This window comes from Siphateles boraxobius, unplaced genomic scaffold (assembly GCF_051911475.1).
Source record: "Siphateles boraxobius isolate OS27281-9 unplaced genomic scaffold, OSU_SipBor_1 9, whole genome shotgun sequence".
Classification (NCBI taxonomy): Eukaryota; Metazoa; Chordata; class Actinopteri; order Cypriniformes; family Leuciscidae; genus Siphateles; species Siphateles boraxobius.
The window spans coordinates 5,018,496-5,035,264 of NW_027509219.1; the positions used below are offsets into that span (position 1 = coordinate 5,018,496).

The 16,769-nt window shown below is 43.2% G+C and overlaps 1 protein-coding gene across 6 annotated transcripts in view; it reads left to right on the top strand.

Annotated features, from left to right (window-relative positions):
* acot7 (acyl-CoA thioesterase 7) overlaps positions 1-16,769 on the top strand; it is a 213,957-nt gene that overhangs the window by 128,926 nt on the left and 68,262 nt on the right. For all 6 annotated transcript variants that reach the window (XM_077224585.1, XM_077224586.1, XM_077224584.1 and 3 more), the window contains one exon: positions 1,973-2,089. In XM_077224585.1, the coding sequence (XP_077080700.1) occupies positions 1,973-2,089 (117 nt within the window). The remainder of the gene's footprint in view (positions 1-1,972; positions 2,090-16,769) is intronic.

Here is a 16,769-nt window from a genome sequence, read left to right on the forward strand (position 1 = left end):
ATTAATTTTACTAGCCCAAATAAAAAGACAATTTTTAATGTAGAAAATTGGTTAGGAGTCAAAACATCAATCAAAAACTTTTTCAAAACACAAATATCAACAAGTGCGCAGTTCCATTGCTTTGAAGTCTGACAATGCTAAAAGTGTTAATTTTCTGATGGAATAATTCACATATTGAAGTGTAGCAATAAATAATAATAATAACAATAGCAGACTTTTTTGACGCAAGTAAATGGTGCTCTAATTATTTTATGCTGTTTATAGCAGAATATATGATGGTCAAGTCACCTTTATTTATGTAGCACTTTTTACCATACAGATTTGTTTGATTCAAAGCAGCTTTACATTGAAAGTGTGTTGGCACATGGATTCAAACATTCTGACATGCAAAGTAAAGCATTCATGTGAAAGTGGAGCTTTAATTTTTATAGCGCATAGGCGTATGGGTGGGACATGTCCCCACCACTTTTTCTCAGGGTCGATATTGTCCCCCACCACTTTGTGAAACATTTCGAGGCACGGATGGTCCTAATACAAATAAATAAAACATCTCCAGTTAACTAGCAGAGCATTCATTTAGTTTGTTATTAAATAAGAGACAATCTAGAGCTAAAATGTGTTGTTTTTTAAATCAAGCTGAGTGCTCGTTGCCGCGGCGATTGGTTGCATGAATACAGTGTTCTCTTGTGGCTCGCGCAGTATTCACTGGGACGCGTGCTTCAATCTATCGCCGTTTACGGAGACTCTATTTATTCCCGGTGAAATCACAAAACAAAATGCACACAAACGTGTCCCTGCTTGATATATACTGTAACCACTGATGAACATATTTGGTTTTGATGAGGAAAAAAATCTATACATGTGCACGGATTAGAACCTCTGACAGGCTTGGCAAAAGTTTTATCCACAAGACCATTAAGGTACACAAGCAAAATCGCTGATCTATGGATTTATTCCGAATTTATTCGAAAATTCTCTGCACTAACCATATTAGTGGATCTCATTAAAAGACTAATTAAACCCAATGTAACGTTAAAATTGATTTCTAGACATCGGAATGTTTTTTTTTCTCAAATTGTTATTTGAATTGTTACATATATCTGATTTTGCATTGTATTAGCAACACACACCTCTCCCACCCACTTTTTCAAACAAACTTACGCCACTGATCATGTGTTTCTCTTAAAACAGGCACGGAGATATATGAGAAATTGCGCTGCGGATATATCAGCATGATCAAAAACTTGCGCGGTCTAATTTTCCCTAAAATAACTAGTCAATAATGTGATTAAAGGGAGCAATTTGATTACACTATTTCAGATAGCCCGTCGGGCAGGCCGATTATGCATTTTGGTAGCCCGACTGGAAAACACTATAGCCCCGGGACATCGGGCTAGCGATTTTGTGAGCCCTGTCACACAAACCTGTTGGAATGGTTTTAGACACTGAAATTTTCCATGTTAGACAGGTATTGTGATTCAGTGGCCTGATTCTCCTGAGACTAATGGTGACCTGTTCTGCCTAGAGAGATGTATAATTCATAAAGCACCGAACTTGTCCCAGCTGTGTTCTGTACAATTTATATGATTATTATCACAGCGCTTACCAAGCAGTAGTGTGCTGCTGTATTATTTGTGCTTTATGTAATAGAATTCTCAAAATTTACATTTCACCACAAAATGAGTATATGTTCAGATTGAATATCTGCCATGCAATCAGCAAAATAAAGGAATAGGATAATAAAATGGACTCTTGACTATTAGCTTGCATTAGCTTTTATGTCTCTGCTGCTGTTATATGCAGATAGTATGCTGTCAGTTCTCTTTTGTCCTTATTATAGCATTTCACCTATTTGAATATCACCGCAACACTGTGATTCTAGTGGATATCAGCCAGGCAGTCCAACTGTGGTCATGACATTTTTTTTAGTAGAGAACTGATTCTAAATCATCTTCATATCTGCCATTCTCAGGTGTGACAATGAAGCTCATGGATGAGGTTGCAGGGATTGTTGCTGCCCGTCATTGCAAAACCAACATTGTGACGGCATCTGTGGATGCCATTAACTTCCATCGTAAGATCAAGAAAGGTAATTTAAAAAATGCATACACTGAACAAAATTATAAACGCAACACTTTTGTTTTTGCCCCCATTTTTCATGAGCTGAACTCAAAGATGTAAGACTTTTTCTATGTACACAAAAGGCCTATTTCTCTCAAATATTGTTCACAAATCTGACTAAATCTGTGTTAGTGAACACTTCTCCTTTGCCGAGATAATCCATCCACCTCACAGGTGTGGCATATCAAGATGCTGATTAGACAGCATGAATTTGCACAGGTGTGGCTTTTATTGCCACAATGAAAGGCCACTCTAAAATGTGCAGTTTTACTGTATTGGGGGGTCCGGGGGGTCCGAAAACCAGTCAGTATCTGGTGTGACCACCATTTGTCTCACGCAGTGCAACACAGCTCCTTCGCATAGAGCTGATCAGGTTGTTGATTGTGGCCTGTGGAATGTTGGTCCACTCCTCTTCAATGGCTGTGCGAAGTTGCTGGATATTGGCAGGACCTGGAACACACTGTCGTATATGCCGATCCAGAGCATCCCAAACATGCTCAATGGGTGACTTGTCTGGTGAGTATGCTGGCCATGCAAGAACTGGGATGTTTTCGGCTTCCAGGAATTGTGTACAGATCCTTGCAACATGGGGTCGTGCATTATCATGCTGCAACATGAGGTGATGGTCATGGATGAATGGCACAACAATGGACCTCAGGATCTCGTCACGGTATCTCTGTGCATTCAAAATGCCATCAATAAAATGCACCTGTGTTCATTGTCCATAACATATGCCTGTCGATCCACAATGTTGACATCAGCAAACCACTCACCCACACAACGCCATACACGCTGTCTGTCATCTGCCCTGTACAGTGAAAACCGGGATTCATCCGTGTAAAGAACACCTCTCAAAAGTGCCGGACGCCATCGAATGTGAGCATTTGCCCAATCAAGTCGGTTACGACGACGAACTGCAGTCAGGTCGAGAACCTGATGAGTATGACGAGCATGCAGATGAGCTTTCCTGACAGTTTGTGCAGAAATTATTTAGTTAATGCAAACCGATTGTTGCAGCAGCTGCCCAGGTGGCTGGTCTCAGACGATCTTGGAGGTGAAGACGCTGGATGTGGAGGTCCTAGGCTGGTGTGGTTACAGGTGGTCTGTGGTTGTGAGGCCGGTTGGATGTACTGCCAAATTCTCTGAAACGCCTTTGGAGACGGCTTATGGTATAACATTCAATTCAATAATATAACATTCAAGTCACGGGCAACAGCTCTGGTGGACATTCCTGCAGTCAGCATGCCAATTGCACGCTCCTTAACCCTCTGGGGTCTAAGGTGTTTTTGGGGTCCTTGAGATGTTTTGACATGCCCTGACATTTGTGATTTTTTCAGTTGCTTATAAACATATTAATGGCAAAGGTGTCATTACACTCTATTTAGTACAAACAGGGCTACCATACAGGGTGGGAAATTAACTTTTTTGTCCACAGTGGCTGGTGGATGCCCAATTTTACCAGCCACTTGTATTTTTTACCAGCCACTTTTTCTGGAATTCAAATTTATGAATGAGAACTGTGTCTTTGATAACATTGACATCCATTACAAATATGTAATTCGTTTTATCCATTTAACAATATGAGTTATGCTGCACTCAGGAGCTAATTTATGTTTTCCTCCGTGGATGCTCACGGGCGCAGGCCCTTTAAAGAAATTAAAAAAAAGCACTATTAGCACAAACAGGGCTACCATAATATGTAAGCAACATGTATGTACATGTTTGTATTTTTGAGAGAATTTTATGCATGGTTATTTTACAGTTTATTTTTTAATATTAGTTAAGCCTGTATGACCATAAATGATGGAGTATTTAAATGTATTTTGCTGCTATTTGAAAAAAATCCAGCAAAACGCGCCAGCGCGTTTTTCGACCCCAGAGGGTTAACTCGATAATAAAGCCGTAAAGTAGGCTATCTTTCAACTCAGGACAGCACCACTTCTCACAAATACAGATAGGATTGGAGATGAAAAGTTTAACTGACACGGTATCGGCTCCTATCCTCGCGGCTGCTAAAACTATCGCTAAACTAAAAAAACGATAGCTATCTAGCCATCACAAAACACAACTTAAAGTTATTAATTTACTTGCACATCCAAACGTAGTCCCGAAAAGGCCTGCCCTTTTTGCCGATCGCATGGACGTTTCTGAATAGAATTGGTCATATTCATTATTGACTCTATTTTAAGGTTAGTTGTTCCTCTAAAGAACAAATTGTTTGCATTTTCGGACGACGCATAGGTTCGACAGTAAGTACAGTGCATGAACTGTTCGACGGGAAGGTAGGCTAACCATTCCCTCTTTTTCCCTTCGTCATCAATGCGCCACTTGTTCGAAAAGTACCTTCACTTTTTATTTACTTCGCCCTCAACAGGTTGTACATTCATATACTGCTGACTCCGCGGTGGGCCTCTTAACACCGGGTATATGTTGCCACATTTTTTTAATTTTCCTTTCATCTGTACCTCAGCTCAGCTATAGCCTATGTGTCACGGTACGTTCAGTGCCGTGTCCGTGCGCTGTGTCCGTGACGCACAGCGCTGAAAACCAATCAAATTAGTTACTCGACAAAAGTGCATTATTTTTACTTAGCAACAGCATTCTTTGACAAAAGATGTCCAATCCGTTACAAGGAATGTTTTAAATAGTAACCAATAAAAATGTCTTTTACAATTCACCCGCCACTGTGGCTGGTATACAAGGAAAAGTCACCCGCCACTTTGAAAAAGTACCAGCCATTGGCTGGTGGCGGGTGCTAATTTCCCACCCTGCTACCATAATATGTGAGCAAGATGTATGTACATGTTTGTATTTTTGAGAGAATAGTGTTTTTGCAAAATCATCCTGCCTAACCATTTACTCAAAACAATACATTGATTTAAATTTTATATGACACTTTTGTTTGGAAAGGCAATATGCGAGAAGGCGTGTTCACACCTGAGAAGACAATGACCAGATAATGAGCCACATAATTAGCTGCATAATGAGCCTTTCACACAGATATGTCACTGGGTACCAAAGAATGCGAGGACAAAAGAAATTATATATATATATATATATATATATATATATATATATATATATATATATATATATATATTACAATTAGAAATTGTAACTAATTACAACAACAATTACAATTTTAACATATTTCAAGTGTATTCTTTCTTTGTAAAAAATATACATTTTATCATACGTATTTCAAAGGTAAGGATTCATTAGTTTGAATATTGGAACAAACACTATAATAACATCTTAGTTGATAATTCAATATACCTACTTTATTTTTGACAAAACATCCCATACTATAGTATATTTAACATATGAGCAGAAATTGGCGAACAAAAGCTTACCTATTTAATGTGGCAGTCTTTTTTTTACAGTAAAAACTTTATAATCTATCCAAAACTAATCAACGAAATCTTGTCTAAACATTCATATTTAGTCTGTAACATATCATGTTTATGATATATAGCATATACATGTTAATTTGCAGTTTGTTGCTTTTACAGACATTTTATTTCAGCATATTTCAGTCTATTTTTACTCATCTCAGTAGGCTATAGCAATATAGTTTGGATGTGTTCATGTAAAAATAACATGTTTACTAATGTAGGTGCGAGAGTAAATGAACGGCACAGACATGCGCTGTATAACTGTAGTAAACAACAGCGCGCGCGCCTGGGTCGTTCATTCATCATGCACACAGACACACAATTCATATTTAAACAGTCTTTTTGCGGTGTACAGACACTATTCAATATTAGAACAAAGCACTTAAGAATAAATAACTTACTACATCAGCTATATCCGTTGCTCCTCAAAATGAAACTACCAGCACTTCTGAGGTAATGTTCCAGGATTATTAGATAGTATTATTCCTCACAGCGCAGCAAGACGAGGTAAACTACATGATTCTTATTAAACTTGATCTGTTTTATAATCCAGCTGATGTGGGCGTTGGTATGTTTGCATGGCTTGCCTCAGATCATTTGCGTTTGAAAAGCGCGCGCTCTCCGTGGGGGTGTCAAATTAGCATGTAATGAGCTGAAAAGAAAAAGACTGACACCTCTCTCTTTTCATACAGATTACATAAACTGAATTTTTTTTAAATATATAAATTACTTCATTTAAAAGAAGAGAGTTCAAGCTTCATAAAGAAAAATCTCTCGTGCCTGTATGACAAGTAGTCACGGAGTTACAGTTCATTTTCGGACGCGTTTCAGAAAGGACTTCCCTGACAGAGAGAAGGCAAAACTCGTATCATGTTTATTTTTCTTTATTTGACAAAAAGTACAACACTTTGTTTTTATTGTGAGTATACACAAAAAAATAGACACTTAACAGGATCGAATGATGTATAACACTTTTATGTAAGATCAAAATCAACAGAGTATTTTGAGTCTCTTTTGCCCTGATAAGAAAAAAAGTGAGCTGATCACGCCGGCGTGACCGCCGACCCCAGGGGGTTAAAAAACAAATAAAATATTGCTATTACTGTCTATTTCAGTTGCCTAAAAATAGCAATGCGCCAACAATGCACCTGAACACACCTCGTGTTCAGACCAGCACGTCCATGGGCACGTCCATGGCACGTCCAATGGGTGCAAATGCATTTGCTATTTAACAACATGGCGGTGGACGTGAAAATGATAACTGCGTCGGGCTGAAACTAGCAAAAAACACTTGCGTCACGCCTGGCGCTGCATTGCTGAGTAAATAAATGCCTTCTGAAGCAAAGCGATGAGTTTGTGTAAGAAGAATATTACAAAGTAAAATTCTAGCTTCCGGCCATACGCAGTCTATTTACGCCTAAAGGACAACTTGTGCAACTTATGACGTCAGAAGTAGCGTAGTGCTTCATGGTGTAGTGTAAATATCAGCAGTACGTCGCATTACTCGCATTAGTTGCGCTTAGGCTTAAATCGAATCCGTATGTTAGTTTGACCGGAAGCTTGTAATTTTACTTTATAAAGTTTTAAATATGAATATGTTTCTTACACAAACTCATCGCTTTGCTTCAGAAGGCCATAGGAGTCACGTGGAGTTAATTTATAATGGATGGATTCACTTTTTTGAGTTTCAAACTAGTTGGTTGCAATTCACTGCCATTATCAAGCTGGGCAGAGTGAGGATATTTTTAATATAACTCCAATTGTTTTCTTCTGAAAGAAGAAAGTTATATACACTTAGCATGGCTTGAGGGTGAGTTAATCATGGGGTAATTTTCATTTTAAAGTGAACTACTCTTTTAGCTAACATTCTCAATTGGTTTTATTATCATATCACAGTAGTTTAAGATCATATTGCATATTACCTTACTTTGCTTAGTCATATCGCTTAGAATAAACTAAATAGGGAAAACACTATTGTTTCCTTTATTCCATACGGATTTTTTTGGTTTGTTTAGATATTTTATTCTTATTTTTTTTTAATCACTCTCATATTGACCAGGTGTACACACCTGCCTCGTACAGAGAAACAAAAGAGGGAACCAGAGCTCTCTAAAAACACACACAACTTCAGAGAGTGCCGAGAGCCCCAACAACCACAGAGAGAAGGGGGTCCCTTCAGACAATCCCTGCAACAGAGCATGGTTTGGCCCCCAGAGACCTCAACATGCTGGGTAGAAAACATTCTCACCAAATCCTTTGCAGATATATTCATCTTTTTTCGTAATTCAAAAAGGGAAACCGATGCTGCAGGCTGCAGATGCACAAACCATAAACAAAGCAGTGCGTGTTTACCGTTTTGAATATCAATCCTGCTAAACACTTTATTCCATATCTTTATTCCACTCCGCTCATGTTAATATTGAAATATTCGCCAAGGAACACTCAGGTAAGATGACGTAACTTTAGACCAGCCTTCTATCTATACTGTTTTGACTTCTTAGTGCACAAGAATAATAGCAAAACAGTGAGCAGACTCGGATCACTAAGCTGAACAGCCAATCAGAGTTCCCTCTTTCACCATGTTGAATCAGCCCAAAAAAAACCTGACGGCATCAGACTAGAGCCAACAGTGTGGAACACACTGGGAAAACTACGTCGGCCGATGCTCAAAAAACGGTCCGAAGTTACCCAATGGCCGATCGTCGGCTTGGTTTGTCCCGGACTTAAAGGATGTGTCCGTAACCTCAGTGTTTTACTCGTCTGCTGATATTATATTAAGAGAGTGATATATATATATATATATATATATATATATATATATATATATATATATATATATAGAGTTCCACTAGAAAAAAAAAGGTGCCGGTCAAAGTTTGGCAGAGGTTTCGTTTTAGGGACATTTTGATGATATGCCGGTCAAATATCGCCTCTTAATTAGTCAAGTTGAGGAAAACTGGAGGCATGCTAAGTAACTTAAAAAATGACATAATCAGGTCGTATAGAATGCAACATGCAGTGTGGCTGGTTATAATTATTTTTGGGGGGACGGGGGGAAAATACATTTCAGATAGCTCTTTGAGGTCTCTTACCCCCGTTATTGTCCACAAAACTTCAGTGCCGACATGTTTCTCATAACAAGCGCGGGTGAAGCTCCGGGTGAAGCTCGTCCTCTGTCACTGCTGCAGGATTTGTAAATCGGGTTGGTCCGGTCCGAGATCCTTTATCCTTTTTTTTCTCTTCCAGCGAACGCCTTTTGAAAGGGTTTTTTGTAAATCAATGACGGGTTAAATTTGGTTTAACTGCTGCCATTATCTCTACGAAAGTGATCAGCCTAGCAAGGTTTTGTCGAAGTCGCCTGCGCACTCACTGTAGTGGCCCAAGAGCGTAAAGTTGAATGACAGGTGACGAGAACCAATCAGATTGGATAAAATAACATGCATCAAATTCTGATTCGCCAGGGACGGCGGCGCCCCAGCGCCCTCTTTTGACAAGCCGCCACTAGCCTAACTTTCAAATAGACTGAAAAAAACCTGAACGTCCGGTGGTGGTGGAGCTCTGTCTCTGGACATCCGTGGCTACAGACGTTCCTGATTCACCATCGTCCTTCGCGTCTGGCCTCTGAAAAAAGCTTTTAAGGCTAGTCTGCCTGGGCCTGGCCATATTTGAAACGTCTCACTCAATCGTTCGTTGTTTAGGTCTATATTTCAGCCGTTTTAGGCGTGCGCTTTATTTGAAATGCAGCATGCGATGTTGTTTAATAACTTTCAAATGGTAGAGCCTGTTCCTTTATAACATAGCAAGAGGTCGGTGTATTTTTGCTTTATACATTTTAAGCTTATTCTCAAATTCAGATTGTGTTAGGGGATGGGATTATTAGACCATTTTAATCGGACAATTTGACCGGAGAGATTTAATTTTGTCTGACATTTCATTTTTTTCTCGCCCAATGTCCGGTAATTACCGGACAACGGAAACCCTGATATATATATATATATATATATATATATATATATATATATATATATATATATATATATATATATATATATATATATATATATATATATATATATATATATATATATTATGTATGTGTGTATATGTATGTAAATATGTTTGTGTCCAGAAAAAGAAACACTGACAACAGAGAGTATAATGGGGATAAAAAAGAAGGCTGTCTATGAAGTAAATATATCTAATTAGTGGAATGTTAAATGAAATATAGTAACACATATAAATCTATGGTGCACAAGCAGATAAGCGAAAAACGTGCTGTGGATTGAGCCGTGCGAGCTTGTCGAGCACATCCCTTTTCAAAGACATCAGTAGAAAATGTGTAGTTCGGTCGGATAAGTCAATAGCAGAGAAAGTAAAACAAGGCATGTATTTATAACATTAACAGAGAGAGAGAAAGAGTGCACTTCTGTTGCATGCTAAATCTTATACATAAGTTAAACATGAACTGTTTTGTGATTTATGTATAATGAGTGGTTACCTACATTATGTGCCTTATGTGCAGTTTTAAACTCTTTTTTTTAGCTATGGTGTGGATTTTTAAATAACTTTGATTAATTCATTGATTATTAATTTATTATTTATTTTCAGTTTCGGTTTTTGGCCAAGGGCATCCTGAATTTTTAATTTCAGTTTCGACCCAGAATTTTAATTTAGGTGCATACTAGCTAGCTTACGCTACGGGTAAAGTTATCTTTTCTCGAGATATTGAAGCCAAAAATTTTCCTTAATTTTGCATTTATTGTCAACGCAGTGCAGCAGCCAGCAGACCTAGAGCAGGCAATCTTGCGTGCTCATTGGCTGCCGTGCGGCAACTGCTACAGCCTACCACTGAGCCTTGTGGGTGACGTCGCGCCCTCTACGCGTCACAGCCCGCCAAAATAAGGGTGGCCGAGCATATAAAGGCCAGGCTCAGAGGCTGCATCACTGGTTTCATCAGCTGAAGCGAAAATCACTCGTGCCGCCTGCACGGTCGGGTTACGCAATACTCGTTCCCTCTTCTAGAGAGAACCGAGTAACCGAGTACGTTCTCTTACGAGAGGTTCTCTCGTATTGCGTAAGATAGCTTATGCTACGGGAACCCATTGTCAACGCCGTGTGCGCCCAGCCTCCACTTCATGAGTCCCAGGGATTCCCGGGGAACATAGATAAGTGGGAAACAGGTGGCCAGCAATGCGGGCCAGCACATGTTATAAGCACATACAGGGTATACAGAGCGGCGTCGCCGGTCCATATAACTATTCACCATGTAGTGCAGCTCAACCAGGAGAGCTAACGTCGCGTGAGAGCAGTCTGCGCATGATAATCTGGGCAGGAAAAACACACCGCTCACACTGACAGAAGTCTAGCCTGCAAGGCGGGAACTTCCAGGTTATAAAACCTAACAAATGTGGACAGAGAGGCCCAGCCTGCCGCCTCACAAATGTCTTGAATAGAAATTCCGCTGGACCAGGCCCACGATGAGGCCACGCCTCTGGTGGAATGCGCCCTGATGCCCAAGGGACACCTGAAGAGGTGAGGCGCGTAATGTAAGCCCTCAGCGCCCTGACGGGGCAGAGGAGATTAACATCACCCTCGCTATCGGATACTGGCAGAGCCGAAAGAGAAATGACCTGAACTCTGAAGGGAGTGCCCAACACTCTAGGGACATAACAATGTCTTGGCTTAAGGATGACTTTAGAGTCATTTGGCCCGAACTCAAGACACGCAGCGCTAACAGATAGCGTGTGTAAATCCCCCACACGTTTAACTGATGACAGAGCTGTCAGAAAAATGGTTTTGAGCGAGAGGTACTTTAGATCCACGGAGTCTAACGGTTCCAACAGGGGTCACGGGGGATTCATCCGTCTAGCTCCTCTAAGGAAGCGGATGACAAGCTTGTTTCTTCCTACTGACTGGCCGCGCGTCGACTCAGCGAACGCTGCAATGGCCGCCACATAAACTTTAAACGTGGATGGGGACCTGCCCTTATCCAATAGCTCTTGAAGGAAGCCAAGCAACCCCATGACCCCCCACGTTCGTGAGTCTAGATCTCTATCAGCGCACCATTTGGAGAACACCGACCATTTAGACGCGTAAAGCCGCCTCGTAGAGGGAGCCCTGGATTGCGTAATCGTGTTCATCACTCCTTCTGGCAGGACAACGGGTATCCGTTGATTGACCATACGTGCAGAGACCAGCGCTCTGGATGGGGATGCCAGATTGAGCCGCGGGCTTGAGAGAGGAGATCTCTCCTCACCGGAATCGGCCAAGGGGCTGTGTGAGACAGCCGCATCAGCTCCGGGAACCAGGTTTGGTTCTCCCAGCGCGGGGCTATAAGGAGCACCGAGTGGTGTGTTTCCCTGATCCTCTTGATTACCTGTGATAACAGAGAGACCGGAGGGAAAGCATAAAGTGGGAGGCTGGGCCAGGTTTGGGCCAGCGCATCCTCGTTCTTTGAAAAGAACAGTGGGCAGTGAGCATTGTCTTTTGACGCAAACAGGTCGACTTTCGCTTTGCCGAAAAGGTGCCACAGTAACTGGACTTTCTGGTACTGAGACATACAAGAAGGCGTTCTGTCAGATGGCAGAGGCTTCTGGATCTGACACCGCCCTGACGGTTTATGTAGGATACCACAGACATGTTGTCCGAGCGGACTAGCACATGGTGGTCCTGTATGAATGGAGGAAGCGTTTGAGCACGGGCTCTCGACCGCTATCATTTCCAGACAGTTTATGTGGTAATGTCTCTCTTGGTCTGACCACAGACCAAAGACCGGTCTGCCCTCGAAGAAGGCACCCAAACCTGAGTTTGAGGTGTCCGTCGAGATGACCTTTCGGTGTGAGACAGCACTTATTGTCACTCCCCGCTGGTACTAGTCGTCCGCTAACCAGGGCTGCAGAGCCAAAACGCAGCTCTGAGTCACTCTGATTCGTCTGTAGCCTGAAACCCAAGCCTGGTGAGGCACTTGGGCGTTCAGCCAGCGTTGCAGCGAGCACATGCGCAGCAAGCCCAGCTGAAGCACAGCCGCAGCTGATGCCATACAGCCTAGCATCCTCTGGAATGTCTTCAGAGGTGTGATGCTGCCTTCCTGGATAGACGCGGCCAGGTGTCGAACACGGCGCGCGCGCTGTGTTGATAGGTTCAGTTCTATTCCTAGAAAGGAAACTGACTGACTGGGCATTAATGAGCTCTTGGTCCAGTTGACCGTGAGGCCCAAGCTTTCCAGATGGCTGAGAAGCACTGTTCTGTGAGATAAAAGTTCTATCTCTGACTGTGCTAAAATCAGCCAATCGTCCAAATAGTTCAGAATTCGCAGCCCTTTCACTCTCAGGGGGGCGAGAGCCGCATCCATGCACTTCGTAAATGTAAATGTACGTAAAAAGACAGGCCGAACGGGAGGACGGTGTATTGATATGCCCAAACGTCGAAGGTGAATCTCAAGAATGGCCTATGAAGGGGGACTATCGGGATCTGAAAGTATGCATCTTTCAGATCTAGAGAGATAAACCAGTCCCTTGGGCGAATTTGCGCGAGGATTTGTCTGGTCGTGAGCATTTTGAACGGCCGTCTCATAAGAGCTTTGTTCAAATATCTCAGATCTAAGATAGGTCTTAGCTCAGTCCTTCTTGGGTACGAGAAAATAACAGCTGTAAAAAGTTTCATGAGTTTGGCTATTTCTGCGAGGAGTAGATGCGCTACATCCGCTTTCACTTCCGTCTCGATCCGTGCTCGAAAGCGAATGGGACGGCGAGCGAACTGAAGCGAATAGCCCTGTCTTATTGTGCTCAGCACCCATTCTGACACACCAGGAATAGCTTTCCATGCTTCTACATGTATAGCTAGGGGCAGAATGGACTCCGGGTTCCGATCGCCGCACTTCGCGGGCTCGGGAAACTGAACCGGAGGCGTGTGCGGGGCGCGCGCGCCCTCTGATCTCGGGAATGGCGGCTTGCTAACAGCTGTAACTGTCTGTATCACTTGAGACGGCCCGATTACTGGGAATGGGGAACATTTGTGACGATATTTGGTGTGAGCGGAGCCTGGGGCGAAGTGTTTATCAGTAAGCGTGAGCGCTCGTGAGCGGGCACGTGACTTACAATCATAACTTGGCCGCTGTGAGGCTGTTGCCGTGTAATAGAGCGGGCAGCGAGTAGGTGTGAGCACAGATTTGTGGGCACATTTTCTACATGTAGCACTCGAGCGGCATTTGCCAGCATTGTGAGAGTGGGGTCTGTGAGAGCGAGAGACACGGGTATAGTGTTTGTGTGTAGGGATGAACACTGAGATGTGGGCACCTTATCTACACTTATGACACCATCGGCCTGAGCCGGATAGCCAGACATTATACCCTTCTTTGTGATGCGTGAGAAGCGCCGGGCGTTTATTAGTAAGTGTGAGCGCTCGTAAGCGGGCACGTAACTTACATTCATAGCCACGGGCAGAATAGCCTCCGGGTTCCGATTGTCACACTTCGTGGGCTCGGAAAACTGAACCGGAGGAATGGGTGCGGCGCGCGCGCCCTCAGTGCTTGAATGCGGCGGCTCGCTGACAGCTATGGCTGGCTGTTTCACATGTGACGTCCCGATTGCTTTGAACGGGGAATGTTTGAGATTATTTTGTGATGTGCGAGCAACGCCGGGCGTTTATTAGGAAGCGTGAGCGCTCGTAAGCTGGCACGTAACTTACATTTATAGCCATGCGCGCGCCCTCGGTGCATGAATACGGCTTTGTGGGGGGCGTGCGCGCCCTATGATCTCGGGAACAGCGGCTCGTTAACAGCTGTGACTGCCTGTATCACTTGAGATGACCTGATTACTGGGAATGGGGAACATTTTGTGACGATATTTAATGCGAGCGGAGCCTGGGGCGAAGTGTTTGTCAGTAAGCGTGAGTGCTTGTGAGTGGGGACGTGACTTACATTCATAACTTGGCCGCTGTGAGGCTGTTGCCGTGTAACAGAGCGGGCAGCGAGTAGGTGTGAGCACAGATTCGTGGGCACATTCTCTACATCTATCACTCGAACGGCATTTGCCAGCTTTATGAGAGTGGGGTCTGTGAGTGTGAGAGACACGGGGGTGCTTGCATGTAGGGGTGAACACTGAGATGTGGGCACATTGCTACACTTAGAGCACCACGGCATGAGCCGGATAACCAGATGTCATACTCTTGAGATTTTGCAGGCGAGCAGTTTGCATTACCTGCTGGCTGCCGAATACATCACTGCAGTAGCCTTTCTAAGGGGACTGACAGGGCGAGATGTTTCAATGGTGGTCCGGCCGCGGCGGGACTCAACCATCTTTTGAGAGATTTGTCTGGGTCGCCGTAGCAACGGCGGTTATGTGCAGGCGAGCGGGTTGCATTACCGGCTCGTTGGCTGCCGAATACGCGGCTGCAGTGGCTTTTGTTGCCTTCCTGGGTCGAGGAGGAGGCGGAGAAAACTCGACCACTCCTCGCTGTCCGATGTCAGGATGGAATAGCTGTCACCTGGGACCGTTCCTTCAGCTTTGTCCCTTGAGGCGGCGGCAGTGAGGGCCGAAGCCGGCAGCTGCGTGTCCGGGAGGGGCGGAGAAGGAGAGAGAGAAGCTGGCGGGATGTAACGTAATCCGGCGAGCTCTACAGTGTGACCTCAGGCTCCGCTCGCTTGTGTGAACCGCACTTCTTCTTGCGCGGTCCAGAGGGCGGGGTGACAGTATCCACAGCGAAGGCCTCTAGTCGAGCTCGCAGGGTCGACTGCGGAAGCGCTTCACATGTTCCGGGCCCAGGCAGAGAGCGCAGATCACATGGCGGTCTCTGGCGCTGGGCGGGGCTCGCACGAGCCACAGGGAATGTGAGGCATTTTTAGAAAAACGCCTCGCGCTCTTTCAGAAAGTGAGTGTCGCAGCGGCGAACCCTCACAGAAAGCAATAGCATTAAAAGGATATTCGTCGCCGGATGGAGTAGCAGGCACGGAAGGCTGAAGGCGGCAAAGACGGCCGGCTTCCTCAGGCTATTTCTTCTGCATGCTGGTCACTGGTTTCAACGGCGGCGGCTTCTCTCAGAGTCCAGCGATGCGGAGAGCTTTGCTGAAGATGATGAAATCAGTGATGCAGCCTCTGAGCCTGGCCTTTATACGCTAAGCCACCCCCATTTTGGCGGGCTGTGACGCGTAGAGAGCGCAACGTCACGCGCGAGGCTCAGTGGTAGGCTGCAGCAGTTGCCGCACGGCAGCCAATGAGCACGCAAGATTGCCTGCTTTAGGTCTGCTGGCTGCTGCACTGCGTTGACAATAAATGCAAAATTAAGGTTAATTTTTGGCTTCAATATCTCGAGAAAAGATGACTTTACCCATAGCGTAAGCTAGCTTACGCAATACTCGTTCCCTCTTCTAGAGAGAACCAAGGTTACGTATGTAACCGAGTACGTTTTGATTGCGTTACCACAAATAAAACAATTGACTCCAAGCAAAACTACGCAACATGTTTATAAAATATTTTACAAATCTTTAATAATAGTTTGAATTAAGGGTGAAGATTTACATAGGCCAGACATCACTTTTGAGATAATTGCTACAAATGTATTAATTATACTGCTGCTCTTTACTCTGTTAGATCTTGTTGCATTCCAAGTCAGATGTGGGTATTCATTGCCTGATGTCTGGAACATACATTCTTCGGAACATACTTTTTTAATATTTTTTGATGGAAGTGGCATTCTGTTGCACTTTCAGAAATTCTAACTTTGTGAGTGAATAGAACATAACATTAGAGCAATATATCGGCATAATATGGCACCTGGGATTTATTGTTTACTGTTAGGACCGATTTCTTGAACATTGGTTTTGTAATGTTATCATTCTTTGAGTAAAGTGTTGACAACATTCAGTAGTATAATTAGACACATTGTACTGTACTTTGTGTAACATAGAATGAAAGAAAACAACAGCCTGATTGATATTCAGTACAATAAATTACACTGTGGCTTTGAATAATTTCACCAAAGCAGAGAATTCTGATCCTTGCACTAAAATAAACTGCAAGCTTGACACAAACTCCTTCAGGATGCATGAAGCCTTGAGGTTTACTATTCTTTATTATTGAATGACTCAGCAAAGATGAAATATTTATTCTATTAATTATTATGTTTATTACTTCATCCATTCATTCATTCATTACTCACCTGACATAAAAAATACTCTAAAAGCTATTCATGTGCTAATTCTATGAGATTTGACAAACAATCCCATGCACTATGCATGTATAATGGTCTCTAAATATA